This window comes from Lynx rufus, unplaced genomic scaffold (assembly GCF_022079265.1).
Source record: "Lynx rufus isolate CCGP_SWC_20201006 ecotype Redwood Valley unplaced genomic scaffold, mLynRuf1.p SCAF_17, whole genome shotgun sequence".
Lineage (NCBI taxonomy): Eukaryota > Metazoa > Chordata > Mammalia > Carnivora > Felidae > Lynx > Lynx rufus.
In genome coordinates, this window is record NW_025814831.1 from 45,665,637 (window position 1) to 45,686,582 (window position 20,946).

The 20,946-nt window shown below is 39.5% G+C and overlaps 1 protein-coding gene across 1 annotated transcript in view; it reads left to right on the forward strand.

Moving 5' to 3' along the window:
* Window positions 1–305: 305 nt before the first annotated feature.
* Window positions 306–20,946, forward strand: part of ATG14 (autophagy related 14) — a 39,921-nt gene continuing 19,280 nt past the window's right edge. The window contains exons 1-4 of the mRNA XM_047079606.1: window positions 306–526; window positions 14,009–14,071; window positions 15,411–15,453; window positions 17,846–17,927. Of these exons, the coding sequence (XP_046935562.1) occupies window positions 306–526; window positions 14,009–14,071; window positions 15,411–15,453; window positions 17,846–17,927 (409 nt within the window). The remainder of the gene's footprint in view (window positions 527–14,008; window positions 14,072–15,410; window positions 15,454–17,845; window positions 17,928–20,946) is intronic.

A 20,946-nucleotide genomic window follows, 5' to 3' on the forward strand; every position in this document is an offset into this window, starting at 1 on the left:
CTTGCACACGTTTGTGGCGTTAACTTGTAGCCCTGGCACGATCAAGCGGATGATGACATTTTGTTTGGCTGACCCGCCCCTCTAACACAATTCTCCCCGCTGGGGGCGCGCTGCCCCTCAAGCCGTAAGGAAAAGTAACAGCGCCTCCCGCCAGCGGGCCTGGCAGACAGCTCTGAGAGGCTGGGCGAGGGGCTCGCGGGGATCCCGCCCGCCCTCTCGGCACCACCCCAGGCCCCTCCTCCTCGCCCAGGATGCACCTGGTTGAAAACAAAATCCCACGTGACTGGCTCCGCTCTCAAGCCATCATGGCGTCTCCCAGTGGGAAGGGAGCCCGGTCGCTGGAGGCTCCTGGCTGCGGGCCCCGGCCGCTCGCCCGGGACCTGGTGGACTCCGTGGACGACGCGGAGGGGCTGTACGTGGCGGTCGAGCGTTGTCCGCTGTGCAACACCACCCGCCGGCGGCTGACCTGCGCCAAGTGCGTCCAGAACGGCGATTTCGTCTACTTCGACGGCCGCGACCGGGAGAGGTACGGCAGCCGCTCCGGCTCTATTGTTTCTTTCCCGAGTGTCTCCTCCCGCTCGGCGAATAGTGAGGTTTGAGCCTGGGGCCCGCGTCCGGGGCCCGGAGAGAGGAGGGGAATGGGGAGGGTGGGTAGCTGCTCTGCGCCGGCGCTTTGCTCCCAGGGGTCAGGGTCGGGGGGTGGGGACCAGACGAGGAAGGTCGCGGTTTCCCCGTAACCCGCGGGAGAAGAGACCCCACGGTGCTCCTGGGTACTAAAGATAAAGGAATAGATGGTGACTCTGGATAAGTCTTCCCCTATTGCTCCCATAGAGTTGCATTTTCGGCACTTTGCTGCACTTCCATTCAAAAGCTTGGTTTAACCTTTGTGTTCTAAAGCACATTCATTCTCTAGAGGAGACACCAGAAGAGAATCAGATAACTGGTTAAGAAGGATTCGGGCCGTGATACCCTGTGTCACAGCTGGACCTTGTTATGAGACACGCTTACTCTGATGTATGATTAGGACTAGCTAGTTGCTCCCTTTCCCCCTATGCCTCCAAGGATGCTAAGGCTTTTGGCAATGTGTTTTGGCTTCTGTAAAAATCCAGACTGGGAGCCACAAGCCCTTAGTTAAGAGAATTGAATTTAGGAACATGTTTTGGCCTTGTTTTGAAATCTAAACACAGAGCTACAAGTCCCTGGTTAAGATAATTGAAAAATTAGTCTGATTAACTGCAGGGTCTCAACGTTTGTTTCAGTGATTTAGTGTCATTGATAGTAAGAGCTTTTTGAGCGTGAAAGTTCGGGTATTAATTCATTTGCAACAGCCCAATATGTTATTACCTTCAACGTACTCTTGAGGAAGCTGCACAGTAAGTGCCTTGTCTTGGTCACACAGATAATGAGCATAAGAAGCAATTAAAATCCAGGCAGCATGAACCCATATATTGTGCACCTAACCACTGGATTGTACCACCTCTATATTTGGAAATATTTTGAGTTCCTAGTATTTCTCTGATCATAAATGGAGTTTCTCTTTTGAGATTTGTGTATCTTTTTAGTTCATTGCTGTGTCTCATTGATGCACTTGATGACTTTAGAAACTGCTGGTGTAATAAGTGATAGCTTTAAAAATGAAATCAGTTGCTTTCTTATAAGACTACTAGGCATGCAACGGAAATGTCTAATTGATGGAGTTTATCAAGGCTTCAGTTGTGGATTCTCTTCTCTGTCTATACTTTTTCCCAGATACATTCTCATGAATGCTAAAGACTGCCAGACTTGTGTCTCCAATCCAGACCTCTCTGAAATCCAGTAAACAGCTGCCTACTCAACATCTGTCTCTAAATTTGTAATAAGTATCTCCATGTTTTTTTTTTTTTTTTTCAATGTTTATTTATTTTTGGGACAGAGAGAGACAGAGCATGAACGGGGGAGGGGCAGAGAGAGAGGGAGACACAGAATCGGAAACAGGCTCCAGGCTCCGAGCCATCAGCCCGGAGCCTGACGCGGGGCTCGAATTCACGGACCGCGAGATCGTGACCTGGCTGAAGTCGGACGCTTAACCGACTGCGCCACCCAGGCGCCCCTATATCTCCATGTTAATATGGCAGACTGAACTCATGGTTTTCCATGATAAATCTGTTCTTCCTCCCGTGCTCATCCCAACCCAGTAAATGGTCATCTCATTCTTTTTTGATACAGGTCAAAAAACCCTGCCAGCCTTTCTTGACTTCTCTCAAAGCCACCATATCTAATCCCATCAACAAATCCTATTTGTTCTTAAAAACCTGTCTAAAACTGACCCTTTCACTAGCTCCTGGTCTGATCTGCCAGAGGATTATTGACTCTTGAGTTTCTGCTTCCACCCTTGCTCCCTCATAGTGTAATTTCGTACGTATTGCGGCTGGAGTAACATTTCTCTTCCATTCTTCAAATCTTCAATCTTGGAAGGGTTTCCTGTTTTACCCAAAGTATTAAAAAAAAAAAAGGCAAAGTCCTTAACAAAACTTCCATGCTGTCTCTTCTTCTCTGATCTCCTATTTTTGACTTACCTCATCTGCTATACCACCCTGACGTTGCCAGTCCTCAAACATACCAAGAACACTCCTGTCTTGGAGCTATTGCAGTCTTACTCAAACTGTCAGGAACTCTTTTCTCCAAGAAATCTTCAGCCTGCTTCCTTTGTTTCCTTTAGGGCTCTGCTCATACATTGGAGAAAGTCTAACCATTTAATTAAAATAGTAACCTCTTTTTCCACTTAACCCGCTTTGTTGTTTTCTTTAGCACTTAGCACTATCTTATGGTTTATATATTAATTTGTCTGCCTTGCCCCACCCCCACCCCAGTGATAGAAGCTCTGTGAAGATGAAACTTTACCAGTTTTGTAGTCTGTTTCACATAATAGAAGCTTAATAAAGATTTGTCGAATGATTGAATGACTATCCCTTTTTCCTAAACTTAGTCTGATCCTAAACCATTTCATGATTATCCATCATGATCCATTTGTTACTAAATCCAGAAGCTTAGGAGTTGAGACTTTCCCTTTTTTCTTATTCCATGTATCCAAATCATTGGCAAGGCTAATTTTATCTGCTCCAAGATAGATCCTGAATTGGTTTACTTCTAGTCCAGACAGTCATCATTTCTCTCCCAACTGCTTATTGATTTCCTTTCGTTTACACATACAACTCCTCCACACAGCAGCCACAGTAGAAATGTAAATCAGATAATGTCACAGTTTTGTTTAAACTTCTCAGTGGCTTTCCACTGCATTTAAAATAAAATTTAAGCTCCTTAATGTGGCATTTGAAGCTCCACTTGATTTGTCTACTGTTTATCTTCTAACTTTGGCTGTAAGTTTGAGTTAAAGTGTGGGCTTTGGATTCATGCTGCATTGAATCGAATCCACACTCTACCACTTGCTGCGTGATTTTGAACAAGTTTCTTAATATCTCCTATGCTTGTTTATTTCATTTTGAAAAGGGGGAGGGGACCCTAACTTCATAAGTTTGGTAGTGCTCATGTAAGGGGGAGCATTAAAGTACTTAGCGTGATGTCTAGCATATATTAAGCACTCAATTAAGCACTCAGGAAAGAAACTTCTGCCGTGCTCCTTCATACTTCTCCATAGTCAGGGACCTTCTCTCAAATCCTCAAACACATGAAACTTTTTCCACCACTGGGCCTTTTCCCTTACTGCTCCTTGTGCCTGAACACTTTTCCTCTTGATTGCCACTTTGTCTTTCATGTCCCTACTTAAAAAGTCACTTCCTCAGCAAGGCCTTCCCTGTCCTTTACTAAGGTAGTTTTGCACTTCCGTCTCTCCCCATTCTTTTCTGTTGCAGTATGCAGTTCTTTCATGGTGCTGAGCATGATACAAAATGTTGTTTATTTGAGGAAGATATCTCCATCCAGAATGTAGTTCCATGAAGGCATGAATTCTGGTTTTGTTCAGTCGGATCACCAGTGCTTTGTGGAGCAGCAGTGGGTAGTACATAGTAGGCATACTGTTGAGAGAATGGTAAAGGTAATACCACTTTAAAAATGGAGATAGAAATTTTTTGTTAAATCTGAAAATTAAAGTGAGTTTTCAGAAGAGGAGTGTGTAATAGTGGGTTTCTTTTTCTGACTAAGCAGAAATACCAGAACCATTCAAAATTTAGAGATAAAAAAGGCATTTTTTTTTTTTTTAATAAAAAACGGCATTTTAGGGCTCAGTGATAACAGGACTGCCACAGTGGTCTGCGTAGCTAGCTTCGCTTCTCCCACCATCTCTCCCTTTTCCCAACTGTGCGCTCCTTAACAAGTGGACTGTTTTGTTTTGTTTTGTTTTCCTTTGTTCCCAGAACAGTGCCCTGTATCTAGTACGATGCAAGAACCTTTTAAGACCCAGGACCAGTGTCCTAATAATCAAATCATTCTTAATGAGCTCTCAATGGATACAGCTATCTCCATAAAATATCCTGGCAAGTTACAGAGGAGAAAGGTCTCTTGCTCTCAAGGATTTACACTTACTACTAATAAGCCTTCAATTGTGGAGGTCATAGCTTGATTGTGAGATATTTCACTGTCTTCAGTATTATAAAACATTTTTGTCTTCTTTGCCTTCAGACTTTTTTCCCCTTTACTTTATGAAAAGCCCCTCACCAACTGTGGGGAAACACTTGGAAATAAAATATGGACACTTACAGCACAGTTTAAAAACACTTGTTTAACCTCTGATTCTTTTCAGCAAATTAGCCAAATTAGCTGTGCATACGTAGATCTTGAACATTACAATGCATATCAAAATTCTTGTAAATGTGTTTTTTCAGTTTTTGTTAATAGACTAGCTAATTGTGAAGGTTTTAATTGTGCAGTTCAAAGAAAATTAGATATTAATGAACAATCTACCTCACCACAATTAGTTCCTTTGACTCCTAAGAAGGGAACATGTGTCTTTGTATAACTCTGTGGACTAAATGAGTTTGGCGGGTAGATTGATTGAAAAATATCTGAATGATTCTTTTTCTGTTAATGTTCAGTGGGAAGACTTAAAATCTTGGTATCCTCACCAATGCTATCCTTTCCTCACCCCCCACCTTGGTCCCATTCCTAAAACAATATCCACTTTTTTCTCTGATTTTCATCTGCCTTTTAGCTTGTGCACTGCTTTTTTTGTTTGTTTGTTTTAAGTTTATTTATTCTGAAAGAGAGAGTGAGGGAGGGAGGGGCAGAGAGAGAGAGAGAGAGAGAGAGAGGGAGGGAGAGAATCCGAGCAGGCTCCATACTGTCAGCACAGATCTTGACACAGGGTTCAGTCCCACAAACGGTGAGATCATGACCTGAGCCGAAATCAAGAGTCGATGTTTCACCAACTGAGCCACCCAGGCGTCCCAGCTTGTGTGCTTCTTTAAGAGATGAAGAGGAATGATATTAAGCAGTACTCTCAACACAATCTTCTTTGGATCTTGTACTGGTGAACATTTTTAAATTATGGGGCTTTTTATGGGAACATAATTTTCTGGTGTACATTATTTGACAGCAAACATAATACTGTTACCCAATAGATAACTGACAAGTTAAATAATCTTTCCACTCAAGACTGGAAAGAAATTGGTTACCAGGTTATGATAGGTGTAGGAATGGGACGGGAAACATAATCTGAGTACAACAGACAACATAGCACTCCAGAAAATCTGCCTGTAGGTTTAGGAACCAGTTATCTTAACTTGGATCAAAAAAGACATTTATAAGCATATGGCTATTGCTTTTATAAGTAGGTTTTCAGGAATGATGTGGCATTATCGTCATTGATGAGTTTTAAGAATATATGTTATGCTTTTACCAGGAAACAAATAGGGGTGCTAAAAAGAGTGGTGGGATAAAAGATGAGCAGAAAATCCTAGATGTTACTGAAAATTTCAAGGGGGAAGACACACCCAACATCAAAAAAATTATTCTTTAGATATTTCTGTTCTCTCTCCAGGATCTTTTTGGTTGTCAATCATTGTAGCCTATCAGAATGTACTGTCTTGGGGCACGTAGGTGGCTCAGTTGGTTGAGCAGCCGACTTCAGCTCAGGTCATGATCTCAAGGTTTGTGAGTTTGAGCCCTGCATTGGGCTCTCTCTTGTCAGTGCAAAGCCTGCTTTGGATCCTCTGTCCCCCTCTCTCTGCCCCCTCCCCTACTTGTGTTCTCTCAAAAATAAATAAACATTAAAAAAAATCTGTCTCGAAGGGGGCACCTGGGTGGCTCAGTCAGTTAAGTGTCCGACTCTTGGTTTCTCTCAGGTCATGATCTCATGGTTGTGAAATTGAAACCCATGTTGGGCTCTGCACTGGCAGCATGGAGCCTGCTTGGGATTCTCTTTCTCCTCTCTCTCTGCTCCTCCCTCATTCACACATGCATGCTCGCTCTCTCCCTCTAAATAAATAAATAAACTTAAAAAAAAAAAAAAGAATCTACTGTCTTGAGAATTCATTTCTGCACCCACGTTTGTATACCTTCTTAGCAGAACAAAAGCTCTATGGGTGGCTAAACACTCCATCTTTAGATAAGAGTTTATCAACCTTACTGCTGTTTATGTCCTTCAGAAAGGGTCTCAACTCCCATCCCATGCAGCTTATTAATTGTATTTGTGCCAACGTCTGTGGGTCTGCTGAGAAAATACAACTTCTGTTTTCTGTCAGTGTCAATGGCTGCTCTTTCGTTATGCCTTTTAGAATTTATAAAAGGCTTTCACATAATCTCGTTTGTTCCCTACCGCAGACCCATGAGTTATTAACCTATTTTCAACATGAGGCAGTTCAGAGTATTTGTATCTTACTCCTGGGCTATGCTAATTCTTAAACTCACTTCCAGATCTGAACTATATTGTTATATATGTAGTTTATTTTAATACATTAGTAAGATTAAGTACAAAATCACTCATTGCAGTGAAGAAAAGGGAAACTAACATGTATTACACACTAAGTTGTACCTTATGTTTGCATTTATCTTATTTAATCCTTGCAACCAAGTAGGGTAAGCTTTATTCCCATTTTACAAGTGAGTAAACTAAACAGTGGTTTCGTTTCTATTTTCTTTTAATGACTTAGCCTTCATTCCTGCTAGCGGAGTATATTTTTACTGTATTTTCTCATATTCTAACATAAAAGAATCGTCCTGATCTGGACCACATCTTGTTTTGTTTTGTTTTGTTTTTTCATATTACATTTGTCAGTAAACATCATACCCTTGTATGCCTAAAGAATTTAAGGAAAAAAATTTGGTGACTAGTAATTCTTACTGGTTAGTATTTTAATTGAAGAAGTATTTAGTTCTTCAACAATCTCTACTTGTATAAGGGAGATTGCTGTGTTCTCTTTCCCAGGCACAGGCTGTGCTCTCTCACTTTTGCCTGGGAAGCCAGAAATTATTAATTCTTGTAACAAACCTAATGTCCAAATCAGAGATGGGGAGTCTTCCCCACCAGTGACCTAAAAGCTATTCATGCTCATTTCCCTTTTTAGATTTAAGGAACCCAAGGACTATAATCTGTCTCAGGAGACCTAAGAATTTAGGTACTTTTAGGGGATTATGTATATATTTTTATGGTGTATGTGATCCTCTAAGAAGGAGCATGAGAAATTTTGATCAGCATCTTTTTTTTTTCTGATTATACATGTACATGTGATTATTGTAGAAAACTTATAAAGTACAGAAATACCTAAAGAAGGAAACACTTTATCTGTATTCCCACATCTCTGTTAATAATTTGTTGTATCTCCTTCCAGCCTTGTGTGTGTGTGTGTGTGTGTGTGTGTGTGTGTGTGTGTGCGCAATACATTTTTTCATTTGGAATCATACCATGTGTACATAGTGTGTTGTGCCTTCCCCCCCCCCCCCAGCATCTCCTAAAACACATGCTTATGTCTTGTCCTCAGAAATGTTACAGTGTCCTGCATGGCAGTATAGTATCATTTAATAAATCATTCTCCTATTGAACATTAACATTGTGTCCAGTTTTTGCTGTTAATGACTGATTTTGTGATTGGTGCCTTCAAACATAAATATTCATCTCATCTCTCATCTATTTCTTTGAACTGCAATAGCTGGTTCAAAGGGTTTAATATTTTTTAAGTCTCTCAACTCCATATTTGAAAGGTTTTATTATTTGCCTTTCTCAAAATTCATTAGTATTTCTCAGACTTTTCTGTTGCCATATTCTTAGGCATAAAGATCTCTAGGATGAGGGTAAGCACTGGGCAGGCAGATGGAGGGATTAGAGTTATTGTAGGAAAGGATATGCTTAGGACATAGTACTCTAAGTTACGGGTGTTATGAGGATGTTATCACCTAGAATTAATAGAATTAATAATATGGATCCCTGATAGAGTACACGCCCTGGTGCTGTTTTCTCGTGGTATGAAGCAGGTTTGTGTGAATAGTCCAGCCTGTGAATAGATCCACTCAGTCGCCCATGATGGTCTGTGGCCCTGGAACAGCGTGGAGTGACGGGGCTCACACTCTTGACTGATGCCTCAGCAGCAGCACACTCCTAACCCTGTTATCCTACCTGCTGTGTTGAGATGCGTTGGTGCGGATAAAGTAGCTCTTTGCCTTGTGAAACAGCAACATCTCCTTTGCTTTTAATGCCTTCCTTCCCTTCGCAGGGCCGGCTCTAACCCATCCCCAGGTTAGCCCAGACAGGTGTAATGCCCCAAACTGGGCCATGTGCCAACTCTGGTACCACCCAGGTGCTGTGTGACCACGGGCTCCTAATTCTCATCACTCTCTGTTGCAGGGGGACTGTTTGAAAGTCAGTTTAAGGGAGTACTTTGTTAATGGGGGAAAAAGATCATAGTTGCAAAAGTATGGAAGAATTTAGGAGACGAAGTCCATTTAAGGAAGTGCTTTTTTAGGGAAAAAAACAACTCTTAAGTTTTGGAGGAATTTGGTAAATAATATACAAGGTATTTTTAAATTGGGAGAGAAAATATAACAAATAGTGTTGTAAAAGCCCTGGTGCTTGGTACAGGTTCACTGGCAGACTCCTTTCAGAAAACAACACAAAACTAGAGTCATTCGACATCAAAATAATTGCTAAATGTATCTGTGTAAAAGTTTGGAAAGTTCTCTAAAACAGAAACATAAGTAGGCAGAAAGCAAATTGAGAAAAAATAATGTCATGATGTTGGAAAGAAAAATGGCTAATTTCCCTAATAGCCCTTAAAAAAGCTATTAGAAAAATGAACAAAAGACATAGGGGAACAATAAAAGAGAAGTAAGTAGTCAATAAGGAAAAGGCATTCCAACATTTCTAATAGTGAAATAAAGAAAGACAAATAAATGAATTATGAACTATCTTTGGGGGAAGGGGTAGGAGGCCGATTAATTTAGTAAAGACTAAAAAGAAATGTGCAGTCTTTGGAGAGAGTGAGATAAAACAGGTTCTGTTACTCCCTGTTGGTGGGGTTGTAAATTATATGAAATGATTGCGAGGAAATTTAAAGCCAACTGCCAGAATTTAGCATGTAAGTATTTGACCCAGCAGTTTATTTTATTTATAGGAATTTCTGAGAAATAAAAGCTTTTAAAGATTTGTGCACTAGGATATTCACTTATAACATTACTGATAAAGAGTGAAAATTCAGAAATGATGCCCATGTTAATCAGTAGGAGTTCATATAAATAAACTATAGGATGTCCACTCAGTGAGATTCTGTGTGTTTGTTAAAGATTGAAATTAGTGTGTATGTTCTGACCTGGAAAAAGACCAGATATTTTACGTGATCAGCCCTCCTTGAAAGGCAGTACATAAAACATTTCCTTCTTCCCCCCTTCTTTGGTAAAACATGTATCCTTAAATCTAGTTGAGTGTGATGATTGTATGAATCTTTCTACCTCTTGGAAACCAGATTGAGAGAGCACAAAATTGTGGAGTGGATTTTTTTTATCTTTCTATCAGTGGTGTGATGGAGAATGCAGAGAACGGATGAGTGTGCAGATGAGCAGTTGAAATGCTGACCTGGCCACATTCCTTGATTTCATCCACTCTACTGTTTAGCTTTGTTAACACCACCTATTTTTAATTTCCTTCCTGAAGAATAACATGACTCAGAAGTGTTTGATACGGTAGGAATTGTTGTTATCTTTTGTTTATTATTCCTGCTGGCAACTGCATATTTACATTTTAAGTTTGTTTTTAACAAAGCCCGAGAGAACCTGCTCAGTATAAGGCTGGGCACGGTTGTTTGTCTTCCCAATTTGTTTTAGTGCCAAGTGGCATTTTTACAACAGATCTGAAAGAAGAACTTTTATAGTCTCTAAAAGCAAGATTTCATCCTCCATGTCAGTCATTTGTTTGCCTAGTCTGATGAGTCTTGTAAATTTGTCATCTTCAGGTTATTAGGACATGAATCACCACGTAGCCTCAGTGAGGTAGAAGTAAATACCATTAGTTTCTCATTTTTGATACATGGAAATGGAAGCATATGTCAATAATGTGTCCAAGAATACACAGTAATCTATGTAATTAGATTTCTTAATATTCTGGAAGATGCTTTGCTGTAAGTTGCAGACACAGACTAAATGCCTGATAAATTAACTGGTGAATCTATGGGTTTGTCTAGATTCCATACTGGTTTTGGAGTGTTCTAGTACTGTTTCAAGTCTAGTAGTAACTACTACCTTACTCGCCATTGCAGTGCTCTTGGTACAACTTTCTGCGATGATGTTTTGTATCTTTCCCGTCAAGTAGGCTAGCCAGCAGCTGTATGTGGCTCTTGAAATATGGTTAGTACAACTGAAGAACTGAATTTTTTTAATTTTAATTTAGTCATACAAATGTATAAAATTACTTGATTTGCTCTCTTAACATATATTTTACATTTTCAGTGACTATTAAATGGTAGGGTCATAATTAGAATTTTTTATCCCTTCTTTTTTCTCTTTTTAAAATTGAAGTATAATTAACATGCAATGTTATATTAGTTTCAGGTGTACAACATACTGATTTGACACTTCTATTCATTACTCAGTGCTCATCGCTGTAAGTGTAGTCACCATCTGTCACACCATACAATGTTATTACATTATTGACTATGTACTTTTCATCTCCATGACTTATTTATTTCATAATGGGAAGTTTGTCCCTCTTAATCCTCTTTATTTTGCCCCTCCACCCCGACCCACCTCCCCTATGGCAACCACCAGTTAGTAATCAGTATTTAAGTATTTTCTTGTCTGTTTTGTTTTCTAGATTCTCCATATAAGTGAAATCATACGGTAGTTGTCTTTCTGTGTCTGACTTATTTCACTTAGCATAATTCCCTCTCGGTCTATCCATGTTGTCCCAAATGGCAAGGTCTTACTCTTTTTTTTTACAGGGGAATAATACTTCATCACGTATATTTACCACTTTGTCTTTATCCATTTGTGTATCAATCTCTTCCATTTTGAAGTAGAAATGATATTTCAGACTCCTTTTAACCTGGATGATTTTAAGGAAAGAGATTTCTGGGGCTGTTACTATTCTGTTGTTTTCATTTAGGCTAGGAATTTGGGAGACAGCCAAAAGCCTAATCTTGGACTCCATACTATGTTACTTACTATACCATATAGCATTATCATTGTTTTTTTTTTTTTTTCTTTGAAAATAGCCACTGTTAACTTGTTTAAAAATCGGTTGTGTGATGTTAGTCCTATGATTTTTTTTTTTTTTTTTAACCCAGATCCTTATAATGCAGCAAGGCACATTTTAGGTATTCTGTAGCACATGTGACTGGTGACTACCTTAGTGAATAGCACAGATCTAGAAGATCTGAATGACACTGTTAGTCACCTTCAGCTGGTTGACCTTTATAGAACACTGTATCCAACAGCTATAGATACATATTCTTTCAGGTGCACAGGGAACTTTTCACCAGGGCATACCAGATACAAGGCCATAAGACCCTCTCAAATCAAAAGATTGAAATCTTATAGAGTATATTCTGTGACCACATCAAAAAAACAGAAGACAATAAGTTACCTAGAAAAGCTCACATATCTGGAAATAAAGCAATATACTTCTAAATAACTTACAGGTCAAGGAGGGAATTTATGGAAAATTAGCAATTCCAAACTAAATGATGATCAAAATATACCCTATCAATAATTTGGGGTTTAGGGTACCTGGGTGATTCAGTTGGTTAAGCATCCAACTCTTGGTTTCAGCTCAGGTCATGCATGATATCATGGTTCATGAGTTCGAGACCCATATTGGGCTCCATGCTGACAGTGCAGAGCCTGCTTGGGATTCATTTTCTCTCCCTCTCCCTTCCCCTCCCCCTCTCCCTCTCCCTCTTTTCCTCTCCCTCCCTTTCGTTCCCTCCCTCCCCCTCTCAAAATAAGTAAATTTAAAAACTTTAAAAAATACTTTAACTTTGGGGGTTTAACTAAATATGACTTTATATGGTCATATTAAAAAGGCTTAAAATTGATTTAAATTGATCTAAGTTTCTACCTTAAACTGCAAAGAAAAGAAAAGAAAAAAGAGGGGGAGCAAACTAAATTCCAAATAAGGGAGCAGGAAGAAAATGATAAGGATAAGGGTGGAAGACTGACAGAGAAAGTGAACTGCAGTGTGATATCCCTTCCTTTTGATAACTTGTTCTAAGTAACTTGTTAGCCCATAATGACTGGCAATAAAATTAGTAAGGAAAAAACATTATACTTTAAAAATTATAAGGAACCAATTTATAGGTGAGAGCAGGATTGAATTAAGCTAAATAATTAAAATCATGTTTATATTAGAAGCCTTAGTTTCCTTGAATTCCATTCACTGTAGTGCTCTGATGTGCCTGTTTTAGAAGATAATTTAACCTTTGGGGTGGGGCTTCTAGACATATTTTATAAACCCGTGAAAGAATTTTACTGACTGAGCCAGCCAGGCACCCCTAAACCCATGAAAGAATTTTATTTATCTTTATTAAAAAAAATTTTTTTGGGGGGCGCCTGGGTGGCGCAGTCGGTTAAGCATCCGACTTCAGCCAGGTCACGATCTCGCGGTCCGGGAGTTCGAGCCCTGCGTCAGGCTCTGGGCTGATGGCTCAGAGCCTGGAGCCTGTTTCCGATTGTGTCTCCCTCTCTCTCTGCCCCTCCCCCGTTCATGCTCTGTCTCTCTCTGTCCCAAAAATAAATAAAAACGTTGAAAAAAAAAAATTTAAAAAAAAAAATTTTTTTTTTTAACATTTATTTATCTTTTGAGAGACAGAGCACAAGTGGGGGAGGAGCAGAAGGAGACATAGAATCTGAAGCTGTCAGCACAGAGCCCGATGCAGGGCTCAAACCCACCAACCATGAGATCATGACCTGAGCCAAAGTCAGACGCTTAACCAACTGAGCCACCCAGGCACCCCTATTTATCTTTATTTTTAAGGTTGACTTATTTATTTTGCATGCACAAGTGGGAGAGGGGCAGAGAGAGAGAGAATCCCAAGCCCAATATGGGGCTCGAACTCAAGAACCTCGAAATCATGACCTGAGCCCAAGTTAGATGCTTAACTGACTGAGCCACTCAGGTGCCCTTCCCATGAAAGAATTTTAAAGCTGAGAATTTGAACTTAGTTTGGAAATGAGCAAATGGCATAAGCAGCTGTGTGTGCACCCGACTGAGAAGATGTGTACTTACTTTCAGGACTGTGACATCTCCAAATGACTCTGCAGAAATGATTGGCTCTCAGGGGTTTGCAAAATCTCACTGAACTGAAAAGAATGAATATTTAAGGGGTGCCTTGGTGGCTCACTTGGTTGAACATCCAACTCTTGATTTCAGCTCAGGTCATGATCCCCAGGGTCATGAGACCGAGCCCTGTGTCCATCTCTGGACTGAGCTTGGAGCCTACTCTGGATTCATTCTCTCTCTCTCTCTCCCTCCCCCCCTCCCTCCCTCTCCTCCCTCCCCTGTACGTGAGCTCTCTATCTGTCTCTAAAATAAAAAATAAAAATAAAAATTTAAAGAATGAACATTTAAATAAGACAATACATTTTTTTCTTACAGGTTTATAGACAAGAAAGAAAGGTTAAACCAACTTAAGAGCAAGCAAGAAGAATTTCAAAAAGAGTGAGTTTCCCTTTTGTTTTTCCATGTGTGGAGGTTCTCTTGTCACCCTGTGGTTTAATTCAGTGCTGTGGTATGCAGATATATGGATTGCTAACTTGCTGAAGTAAGGATACAATTTCAAAGTATGGAAGAGCAGTGCAAATGGAAGAAGCATTATAGGAGAGATTATCAAGTTCCTAGAAAATATTGGGATCAGACCCAGTGCCTGGTACACAGTAGGCACTCAGTGACTAGACGGATGAATCAAATCCCTGGCCCTCATAATTGATGTGGGGCAAATGGGTCCAGAACAGTAGGCAAATAAGTGTCCTATAGGGCATCACCCCTTCCATTTATCTTTCTTCTTTAGGATCAGCGTTTTTGCAAATTGTGGTCTGCATATCATCTACATGCATTAGCTAATGTTACTACCTTAAAAATGCAGAGTCTTGGAATCCTTTCCTCAGATACTCTGACTCACTGGGTGTGGAGTGGGGGAAGGCGCTGGAATCTGAGTTATTAACATGCACCCCTGATGAATCTCCTACTCTCTGGATTTGAGAATCGTCTTGTAGAATCTTCTGTCCCAAACTGACCCAGTCGCTTTCCTCCAGATGCACCCCAGGTCTGATGAACACATTTGTAAGCAGATTAAATCTTCTGAGACTCCCCACCTGACAGAAACCTGCTTAGATTTATTTAAGTCATTTCTCTAACTTAATCACAGGAACTTCTGTTTCTTCCATAGAACCTTTCACCCCACAGAACGGATTTGTACAGATGTCAGGTTGTGCCGTTTCTTTAGAAACTGAACATCCACATTTTATATCATGAATACTCTTGGAACTGTTATTAATAATTATGACTGATGGAAATGATTGATTACGACTGAGGACAGAGGCTCTGGTTGTTATGGAAATTTACTATGAATGTTTACAGAAACGTTCTGGGCGGTATTAAAAGTGTAAAAAGTGAGGCACCTGGGTGGCTCAGTCAGTTAAGCATCCGAACTCTTGATTTCAGCTCCAGTCATGATCTTACAGTTTCATGAGTTCAAGCCCCACATGGGCTCTGCGCTAACAGCTTGGAGCCTGCTTGAGATTCTCCCTCTTTCTCTGCCCCTCCCCCAGTTGTACTCTCTCTGTCTCTCTCAAAATAAATAAACTTAAAAAAAAATTTTTTTTTAAAGCACAGAAGGAGGTGACGAAAAAAATTAGAGAATGGGGAATTTGGAAAACATTTTTAAATGCCCAAGTTCCACTTTGGTATTTCCAGCCATTTTGAAGAAGTTACTTTAAAAACACATTGATTTTACATTTTGGAACTTTACAAAATTTATTATTGTCTTTTCTCTGTACAGGGTGTTAAAAGCTATGGAAGGAAAATGGATAACAGATCAGTTGGTAAGCTGTAAGAAGTATTTAAAGAATACTCTTTCTATGTGAGGTTACATGCTTTTAAGTTGGTAGTGCTTAAAAATTCATTTTGAATTTAAATTTATTTTGATCATTTTTTGGCAGTCTTCTATTTGAATATATTTGTAGTGTGGGCCCTCACATATTTTATCTAGATACCAAACACCGAATATTGGCAGTTAATTTTAGAGCCATTATAAAGGATAAGTATCAAGTCTGGTATTGACATAGGAATACAAGAACCATAAACTGTCCTTTTTGAAAAAAACTTACTCATTGTAAATATACACTCCCTACATGGATTGCTGATTAAATGTGAAAAGTAAACTCCTAAAAATATTAAAAGAAAATATGGGAGAGTATTTATGTACTCTGCAGATAAGCAGGCCTTTATAAGCCATAAAGGAAAACATTTTGACAGACTACATAAAAGTTTAAAAGTTCTGTGTGTTGGAGACCCTGAGCAAAATGAACATAAACTGGGACAAAATGAGTACAACATATGAAAATAGGGAGTTTGATTAATAACACTTTTACTCAGTGTTGGTGAGAATATATACATTGACATATTTGTTTGGAGGGTAAGGTGGTGGTTTGGGTTTTGTTTTTGTTTTTTGTTTTTTATTACACATGTGGTATTTAGCAATTTTCCTCCTAAAACAAATGCGTGAATACAGGGATTAATGGATAGAGAAGCTGATTGACTACTGCATGGGTAGTAATCCATAAATAACTTAAATGCTCATCAGACAGGATAAGATAAATAATGGATACCGTGTAGTTGTTAAAAAAGAATGTGATCAATCCATATGTGTTGATACGGAATGATGTCCAGGATAAATTCTTTAATGAAAGAGCAAACAAAAAGGCTAGAGTAAAGTATGATTCCATCTGTGTATGTGTTTTAAATACAAATATACTCTAAAAAAAATCTGAAAAGATACATATTAAACTTTGAGATTACCCTTGAAGAATGGGAAGGAGTCAAGCTAACGATCATTTTATTTTTTCTCTTCTGTGATGTTTACTTTTTTTCACAATAAGCACCACTCATAATTTTTCAATAATACTTGAAGAATATATGTGATATAAGTGAATTCTTATGCTCTGTTATAGAAACAAAGTATGTCGTATAGAAAAAGATCGTTAAAGGCTATGTATAAAGAATCCCATTTCCATGTTTCTAAATTCCCTGTACTGTTTCCTAGTTTTTCTATCAAAAACTTCAGTACTGGTTCTTAAAGACTAATACCCTATAAAAGTGAAGACATGACATTGCTATTTCATCTCTCAATCCATCCATCAGTCCCCATGAATCTGTTTTCAAATGTCTGTCCAGCAGAGAGGTTAGCACTTCGCCAGCTGGACTATCTCTGCAGTCTGCTCTACCTCTTATACCATCAGGATTAAGACCAGTGTTAAACACCATAAACAGTTGAATGCTGTTTTAAGCTTTGAATTATCCACGTTTACAGAACAGATAATCATATTTTTTTTAACTGACTACCAGGTTGCATTTTTACTGATCTTTTATTCACCTTAGGGGAAAAAAAACTTCTGTTTTTATTGAGTTTTTTATTATTTTGCAAGTAATAGTTTCTTATTGTATTAGTGAGATAATACAGTGATGTTAATGGTCTCCTCAGGGAATAGCATAAAGAGTTTCAAGCAGTGTAGTAGTGGAATCTTCTGTGGTCTGTCTGTATCTGTACTCACCAATATGGTAGCCACATGTGGTGTTGAACATTTGACCTGTGGGTGGTGTTGAGTAGGAACTGAATTTTATTTTATGTAATTCCAAATTACTTTTAAATAGCCACATGGGATCACTAGCTATATATTGGACTGAGCAGGTTAAGAGAATATCCTGAGAATATCCTTCACCATTTTTCTCTGTCCTCATTAACACATAAAAGAACTATGTGAGAGAGGGAGGCAAACCATAAGAGACTCTTAAATACAGAGAACAAACTGAGGGTTGCTGGTGGGGTCTTGGGGTGGTGTGGGGCATGGACTACTAAATGGGCGATGAGCATTAAGGAGGGCAGTTGGGATGAGCACTGGGTGTCATATGTAAGTGATGAATCACTAAATTCTATTCCTGAAATCATTATTACACTATATGTTAACTAACTTGGATTTAAATTAAAAAAAACTATGTGAATTTCTTTGTCTTAATTTCCTACAGAATGACATTTTTTTCTGTTTTGTAATCCACCATTGTTAGTTACAAAAGTTATAATAAGTATAATTATATTGGTCTTTTCTTCATTGTGTTTTCTAAGATATGCTTCAAAATAATAATGATCCTGGGTAGATAATCATATTCATCATAAGAGACCAACATTTGTGATATTTATTGTATATATATTTTTTTAAGAGATGGAAAATAATGTCCTGCAAGATGAGGATTGAACAGCTAAAACAAACAATATGTAAAGGAAATGAAGAAATGAAGATAAGTAAGTATTTTGCCCCTCTTCTTCTAGACCTAATAAAGCGCCAGTGTGGAATTTTGTTGGATTAATAAGCTAGAGAGAGACAGAAAGAGAGGAGGGGGGAAGGCAATAGCAACCTGGAAAGGTTTCCTGCTTGCCTTCTCCTCTTGTAAAACATTTCTGTAAGGATTTTAAATAAATAAATATATTTATATTTTTTTTCAAAGAGATATTATATATATACATGTATATGTATGTATAAAACTACTTTGAATACACTACTTCTCTCAGTTAAAAAAATTAAGGAGTATGTATTTTACATTTGCCTTTGCTAACAGGAAGCTTGGTACTCAGTTATAATTATTAGTTCATTCCAGAAGCACAGAATATTGGCTTTTCTCCATGAGTGAGTCTCATACACATTTTAATCTGTATTAATCTTACATTATATTTGCATATATCATACTTTATCATAGATGGTTGTCAAAATTTTGGAGAGCCCTCTTAGAAATCTTGTATCCTTAGAAACATTACATGTATTTTTGAAAATCAGTGTTTAAAGTTCAGAGTGAGTCACCATCATACCTCATGAATCCCTTTCTTGTCTGCTCGTTGTGTTCAGAAGCAAGTATTTTATAGTGGTATGTAACAGAGTAAAAGCTTCCTTTGAAAATGTCTACTAAGGTGCTCCTGTGGCGTTTCACAGGGTTACTAGGCTAGAATGGCAGGCAGCCTGGTGAAGAGGTGCTGAGCATGTGGACAGCTGGTGACCCACTGAGCTCCACATGCATCTCCAGAGGCCCTGGTTCAGGAGCAGTGTAGAGACTCGTGACTTAACATTGGTTCATCCTCTTTCCACAGCCTTCTGTGATGCTCACACCAGGGGTTTGCCACCAGGCATCTGTGAGCTCCCTGAAATTGCTGGAGTTACTGAGTTTGTGCGTTTTCCCTAATGAGCGAGTTTAAGACTTTGATCAGCTGATTTTAACAGATTCCTAACCCCCCAAAACAAAATCGCCACAGAGAAGATTTGGTACTAAACGCAGTGGGCCTGCCTCCTACTGTGGTACCTGATGGAGACGTGGCCACAGTACAGCAAGCTGTGCGTACGCTGAGCAACAGGAGGCCTGGGCTCACCTGGACCATGAGTTTGGCCTGGTGTAGGCACAGCGTGCCTTTGTTCACTGGTATAGGGGTGAGGGCATGGAGGAAGGAGAGTTTTCTGAGGCCCTCAAGAAGGATTATGAGGAGGTTGGTGTGGATTCTGTTGAAGGAGAGGATGAAGAGGGAGGAGAGGAATACCAGTTACCATTCTTTTCAGCCCTGTGGCACGTCACACTCAGAACTTCAACATGGGCTGACAGGCAACAAAGCTTTCTGGTTAGACTGTCTTCGCTTTTAACTGTGATCATGTCTTTTCCACGTGTGCCTGTCACATTTTTCCATCACGTATCGGAGTAAGGGCTTTAAAAAGGAAAACATTAAATAAAAGCAGTGGACCCTGTAACAGTGGATTCTCTCCCTAGCAAGCCATCAGAGTCACCTGGTGACCCTTGTGAGGTCGAGAGAGAGCCCTAGGGCCCACCCTGAGCATGAGAAATTGAAATCTCATGCATGGGGACTGCGTCAGTGGTTCACAAACTGTCTGGAGTAAAAGACCAGTTTTTTTCCTCTGTGGTGTCTAATCTGTCATAAACTGACACCAGTACTTTTATAAAACAATAAAATACTGGAAGCATGATTGGACACTTGGATATCATGGCACTGGCATATTGCCACGTGAGATAGGCAGTATCTGTAGGCTAAACTTACTCTGTATTTCTGTACTTCTCTTGTCTGGCTGGTAGAAGTTTACTGATGGGCCCAGATCCATAGGCCGACTCTTGAGTAGCCCTGCTCTGGGTGGTACTGCTGAACCTACCAGGGTTGGGAACCACAGATGAGACTCAGAAAATTTTGCAAATAATTTTAAGGAAGTTAATGGATTCCAGAAACTATGCATGGTCTCAAGTTCACAGATTAAGAGCTTGCTACCCAGTAGATAGTATATTTTTTTTAACTTTGTTGAAATATCACAAATATTCAGAAAAGGTTATATGTTCTAAACTATAGAGCCTGATGAATATTTCTCTGGAATCTTTTGATTTTATGTGTCATGATACAGAATAATACAGACATTTTATATATATGCATACATATATATGAACCTTGAATGAAGGTTGAGTTGATCTGTGCTACAGACTTCCTTATCCAAACAACCAGGAGCAGATGACAGAAAGAGCATCGAAGTGCTTTTATGTTTAGGGGAGATGGCATGGAGAGAAGGACAAGTGAAACTCTTGAGTGCTGAGTCTGCACTAGTGCAGATTAGGTGACTGATGATTTCCTGCCACCTGTGGAGGATCTTGGTATTAAGTTCTAAACTGTTTTTAAAACGTCTGACCACCATATGGCCAAACATTCAGTTGAGCACTTGGCAAAGAACTCAGTAGAGATCATGAAAATGAATGAGCTTGCTGGAAAATTAGTGTGATGGAACCAGAAAGACTTAAACATTAGAACATCCACATTGAGCAAGAATGGTAAAGAGAATGTGAACCTAAGGAGAAGTAAAACTGCAAGAAACTTTATGGCTACAGTGAAATACCTAGGTTCAGTGGGCCTCAGTCAGAGGACGTGTCAAACACGTATTGGATGCTTATATTTTAGTCAGAGGACAACAAAGCTTTGGTTGGATCTGGTATAAGGAACTAAGCCGTGTGCCATAGGTGACATACCCATAGTGCCATAGGCCTCTGAAGAGCAAGAGGTCTGTGGAGCATTTATGGAGGGGGGCCTCGATGAATGAGAAAAATTTGGACATTTGAGGAATAGAAGCTAATAGCATTCCTAGAGAGACATTGATCTGAACAGGATAGGAGTGAGACCTCATAAAGGGAATGATGACTGGTTCTGTATCCATGCATGTGTGCATTTAAATAGTTCCACTTTGGAGAGCCTGGGTGGCTCGGTTGAGCATCCAACTCTTGATTTTGGCTCAGAT